Below are 6000 nucleotides of genomic sequence, written 5' to 3'. Positions count from 1 at the left end.
AGTAGAAATAAAAAAGCGCTTTAATGAATGTGCACTTTGGTAGCCAATCTACGCCGCCGCCCTGTGTCCAGTGTCCCGGTATCTGAGGGGTGGGGTGGACTGAGGGATATTCCTTCTCCTGCAGCGCGTGCTGATCAGCGAATCGACCGTTATTCATACACTGGTGAAGACAGGGGACAGGAGCGCCCCTCAACTGTGATTACACTGAACTGAAACAGTAGCTGGGTGCGAGCGAGGGAGAGCTCGTGCGATAGGGTCTGTAAACAGAGCGCCCCGACTGATGTGTGCCAGAGGCCAGGCTGCGTAAATACGGAAGTGTGCAGAGACAGACGATGACTCTACATCCGTTATAAGCTGACACGCGATGGCCTGTCCCCCAAACTTAACACCAGCTACCTTCCAGTGATCTGATAGAACTGCCACAGATTCATCACGGTAAGGGTTAACACAACTAGATTTCATCAGTTAACTTCATTTCACAAAAAGTTATAAAAAACAGAACAAGAAAAAACCAGGATTAACTACATTTATTAAAGAATACATTATTCTATTAAAGAAGTTTTCTCACGAAATTAAGCTATTTATTTACTTATTTATTGATGTTTTACGTCGTACCCCTGTTTCACTTGTACAATGGTGACAAGCACTGTCGGAGCAGGATATCGGATAGAACCCGGGTGAAAAGCACTGTCGGAGCAGGATATCGGATAGAACCCGGGAAAACCCACGGCAGACCTCCCCAAGTACGTCCTGAGAGGAAGCCAGCAAGAGCTGGACTTGAACTCACTGCGACCACGTTGGTGAGAGTCTCACGGGTCATTCTGCAGCGAGAGCTCGAAACCACCGTGCCACGAAGGAAGCATTGTGATAAAATGTGTATTTTTTTCATATCTCTAAACTGTTAGTATAAGTATTAAGACAGCTTAATGCATTCAACTTCAGGGAATTTGTAGGATAACCGTGGTGATCCATGGTATTGCGTAGCGGGTGGAGATACATCGTTGATGAAGATATATAGGGATGGAGATATATCGTGGATGAAGATATATAGGGATGGAGATATATAGTGGATGAAGATATATCGTGGATGTAGATATAGAGGGGATGGAGATATATCGTGGATGGAGATATATAGTGGGTGGAGATATGCAGTGTGTGTGATTTTTGGAGGATATGGCCTTAGGTACAGCTGGTTAATCTAATGTATCTTCAAAAACGGCGTGAAGTATACAGAACAAAGCGATATACTACATGCTTTTACCTTTTTACCTTTATTCTTTTACCACACCATAATATTGTTTAGCTGATTTGATATGGGTGCTAAAATTCGCCACATAATTATATGATATGTTTTCAGGCTTGCAGGATGCTTCAGTCGCTTGCCCTAGCCCGCGGTGTGCTTATCGTCTCCGCCTTACTACAGGTTTTCCACGGTAAGCCTCACTCACTCTTTTTATACCGTTCGCAGGCACTGTTACTCGCTTGTTAGCTGTAAGTCAGTTATGGCAAAAATCTGTTCTTGGGTAAAGATACACAGGCAGTGCATAAATAACTTACTAATAAATGAAGTATAATATCATTTTGTATCCATTTATTTCAATTTCTGTTATTTGGGGAGGGTGAGATAGGGGTTTTTCACTCGTTTGCTTATGTAAGGGATTTAAAAACAAAATTAAGTCACGTGCATCTGGCATACTCATTGTAGCCTAGAGGTCCACAAGGATAAATCTCGTGCCGTTTGTTTGAATGAATCCATTAATGGCACGAATTTATTTTGCGTATAATAAACAGTTAGTTCAAATCATAATCCATTCAGACATTTTGTAAAGGACACATGGTAATAAATTAATAAGGCAGATTGCTTCGGTCTGGTAAAACTTCTAACTTTTCTGGAATTCTCCTAGCCCAGTGACCCGCGAAGCAAAGACAGTTGAGCATTTAACGCCAGTTGTAAAGCTAAGACTACATATGTATAGGAAAACTTCTCTTCAGGGAGTAAATAATGCTTCACGTCCAAACATCTGACTGACTAAAAGTTTTTTACTTCAGTTCCTCAGTTCACAAGAAATGGGCATTATCTGCAACCTCTGGTATAATCACCCAGAACTCTGTTATTATATTAGTTAATCTCGCGGTATTTCATAAGTTATAATTCTCACTGTTTATATCGTTTTGTGGTTGCTTGCAGAATTGTTTGGCATGATTCCTTGTAGAATTGTTTCATGATTTGAGATAACAACACATCTAGGCTTTTCAAAATAAAATATGCCCAATTTATATTAAATTTCTTGATACATTTTTATAAACACAATTACGACTTGACGAGTACAAAAATGTCCGTTCACTATCACACGTGTATACCACGAAGACCTTCCACAAGGTGCTGGCAAACGTGACGCTGTTCCACGTGTAAGCACACAGGGAGGACTGTCAGCGTGTTAGAATACAGAAAATGTCAGCGTGTAAGCATACAGAAAGGAACTGTCAGGGTGTACGCAAAAAGACAGGAAACGGTTACCCAATAAGCATACAGAGAGGAACTGTCAGCGTGTAAGCTTACAGAGCGTAGCTCTCAGCGTGTAAGCATCAAGAGACTGTCACCGCGAAAGCATATCGAGAAGACTGTCAGCGTGTAAGCACACAGAGTGGAGCTTTCAGCGTGTAAGCTTACAGAGAGGAACTGTCAGGGTGTAGGTATACAGAGATGAACTGTCAGGTTGTACGTATACAGAGAGGAACTGTCAGCATGCAAGCATACAGAGAGGAACTGTCAGCATGTAAGAATATAGAGAGGGACTGTCAGCGTGTAAGCATACAAAGAGGAACTGTCAGCGTGTAAGCTTATAGAGAGAAGCTTTCAGCATGTAAGCATAAAGAGACTGTCACCGTGAAAGCATACCGAGAAGACTGTCAGCGTGTAAGCACACAGAGAGGAACTGTCAGCGTGTAAGCTTACAGAGAGGAGCTTTCATCATGTAAGCATAAAGAGACTGTCACCGTGAAAGCATGTCTAGAAGACTGCCAGCATGTAAGCACACAGAGTGGAGCTGTCAGCATGTAAGCATACAGAGAGGAGCTGTCTGCGTGTAAGAAAACAGACAGCAATTGTTAGCGTGTAAACAGACAGAGAGGAATGGTCAGCGTGTAAGCATTCAGAGAGGAACCATCGGCGTGTAAGCAAACAGAAAGGACCGTTAGCGTGTTAGCATACAGATAGAAGCTGTCAACATGTAAGCATACAGCGAGGAACAGTCAGCGTGTAAGCATACAGAAAGGAGCTGTCAGCACGTAAGGATACAGAGAGGAACCGTCAGCGTGTAAGCCTACAGAGACGAACTGTTAACAAGTAAGCATACATAGAGGAACAGTAAGCGTGTAGGCATCCAGAGAGGAACACTCAGCGTGTAAGCATACAGAGAAAAACTGTCAGCCGGTGAGCAAACACACAGGAGCTGTCAGCATGTAAGCATATCGAGAGAAACTGTCAGCATGTAAGCATACAGAAAGGACCAGTCAACATGTAAGCATACAGAGACTGTCAGCGTTTCTGCATACAGAGAGAAACTGTCAGCATAAAAGCATAGTGAGACTGTCAGCGTGTAAGCATACAGAGAGGATATGTCAGCATGTAAGTATACATAGAGAAACTGTCAGCGTGTAAGTATACGGAGAGGAGATGTCAGCGTGTAAACATACAGAGGAACTGTCAGCGTGTAAGCATACAGAGAGGAACTGTCAGCGTGTTAGTATACAGAGATGATCAACATGTAAGCCTACAGAGACTGTTAGCGTGTAAGCATACACAGAGGAGCTGCCAGCGTGTAAGCACACAGAGAAAAACTGTTAGCGTGTTAGTATACAGAGAGAACTGTCAGCGTGTAAGCATACAAAGACTACTGTCACAGTGTAAGCATACAGACAGGAGGGTTAGAGAGTGTCAGAGACTGTCAGCGTTTAAGCATACAGAGAAGATCTGGCAGAGTGTAAGAATACAGAGAGGAGATGTCAGCGTGTAAGCATACAGAGAGAATATGTCAGCACGTAAGTATACGGAGATGAGTTGTCAGCGTACAGACAGGAGGTGTTAGCGTGTAAGCATATAGAGATGAACTGTCAGCGTGTAAGCAGAGACGAACTGTCAGGATGTAAGCATACATAGATGAGCTTCCAAAGTGTAAGAATACTAAGGGGAGCCATCAGCATGTAAGCTTACAGGGACAGTCAGCGTGTAAGCATACATAGATGAGCTGTTAGCGTGCAAACATACAGAGAGGCGGATTCAGCATGTAGCATACAGAGAGGAACTTTTAGTGAGTAAGTCTACAGAGAGGAACTGTCAGCGTGTAAGCATACAGTAAGATCTGTCAGCATGTAGGCATACAGAGAGCAGCTGTCAGCGTGTAAGCATACACAGAGGAACTGTCAGCTTGTAATCATGCACAGAGGAGCTGTCAGCGTGTAGGTATACAGAGAGGAATTGTCAGCATCTAAGCATACAGAGAGGAACTTTTAGCGTCTAAGCATACAGAGAGGAGCTTTCAGCGTGTAAGCATACACAGAGGAACTTTCAGCATTTAGGTATACAGAGAGGAACTGTCAGCATCTAAGCTTATAGAAAGGAACTGACAGCATCTAAGCATACAGAGAGGAACTGTCAGCATTTAGGTATACAGAGAGGAACTGTCAGCATCTAAGCTTATAGAAAGGAACTGACAGCATCTAAGCATACAGAGAGGAGCTTTCAGCGTGTAAGCATACACAGAGGAACTTTCAGCATTTAGGTATACAGAGAGGAACTGTCAGCATCTAAGCTTATAGAAAGGAACTGACAGCATCTAAGCATACAGAGAGGAACTGTCAGCATACAGAGACGACTGTCAACGTGTAAGTATACAAAGAGATCCCTCAGCCTGTACGCATACAGAAAGATCTGTCAGCGTGTAAGCATAGAGGCTGTCAGCGTGTAAGCATACAGAGAGGCGATGTCAGCGTGTAAGCATATGGGGAGGAACTGTCAGGACGTAACGCATACACAAAGGAGCTGTCAGCATGTAAGGATACAAAGAGGAGCTGTCAGGGTGTAAGCATACAGAGAAGGGCTGTCAGTGTGTAAGCATACAGAGAGGGGCTGCCAGCGTGTAAGCATACAGACAGGACTGTCAGCACGTAACGCATACACAGAGGAGCTGTCAGCATGTAAGCATGCATAGGGGATCTGCCAGCATGTAAGGATACAAACAGGAGCTGTCAGCGTGTAAGCATACAGAGAGGGGCTGTCACAGTGTAAGCATACAGATAGGACTGTCAGCACGTAAAGCATACACAGAGGAGCTGTCAGCGTGTAAGCATACATAGAGGATCTGCCAGCATGTAAGGATACAAAGAGGAACTGTCAGCGTGTAAGCATAAAGAGAGGAGCTGTCAGCGTATGAGCATACATAGAGGATCTGTCAGCATGTAAGGATACAAAGAGGAACTGTCAGCGTGTAAACATACAGAGAGGAGCTGTCAGCGTGTTAGCATACAGACAGGACTGTCAGCGTGTAGAAGAGACCTGAGAACGAAATTATGATAAGGTCGCTATGACGACAGTAGCTCGCTAATGTGGCTCACACGGTCCCTATCGAGACTATCTATAATTTATGTCCGCACTAAGGTCAGGTATAGGTTTACTTTGCTCTTTCCCACAGCCACACCCCTCCTGTCTTGTGCTTGGGCGCCATGACACTACATCGTAGCCTAGCTAGGGACAGACTCATATTACGAACCCATGAACAACAACGCACAGTAACAAAAATAGACCTAAATTTCTTATTTACAGTTCCATTGCCCTGTATTTTAGCACTGGACTAGAAAGTAACCGTTTATTACGGCGGAATTTTACACTATTGAGTGGGGCTGCCTGATCCGTTAACTACCGGTACATAAATGTTAAAAGATGCATGAAATGTTTTGTTTTAACTTCTTACATATAGGGCCTATCCAAGTGGCGTAAAAATG

General features: G+C 43.6%; 1 protein-coding gene across 2 annotated transcripts in view; it reads left to right on the top strand.

The window, feature by feature from the left end:
- Positions 1–6000, top strand: part of LOC135467710 (uncharacterized) — a 28328-nt gene continuing 22328 nt past the window's right edge. Inside the window, exons 1-2 of one of the 2 annotated variants that reach the window (XM_064745529.1) lie at positions 1–435; positions 1358–1433. In XM_064745529.1, coding sequence (XP_064601599.1) covers positions 1367–1433 — 67 coding nt within the window. In that variant the 5' untranslated portion in view covers positions 1–435; positions 1358–1366. Of the gene's footprint in view, positions 436–1250; positions 1434–6000 lie in introns of those variants that run through there. The other variant, XM_064745528.1, reaches the window with a different exon arrangement.

This window comes from Liolophura sinensis, chromosome 6, assembly GCF_032854445.1.
Source record: "Liolophura sinensis isolate JHLJ2023 chromosome 6, CUHK_Ljap_v2, whole genome shotgun sequence".
NCBI lineage: Eukaryota > Metazoa > Mollusca > Polyplacophora > Chitonida > Chitonidae > Liolophura > Liolophura sinensis.
This window is presented reverse-complemented; position numbering and strand designations above follow the sequence as displayed.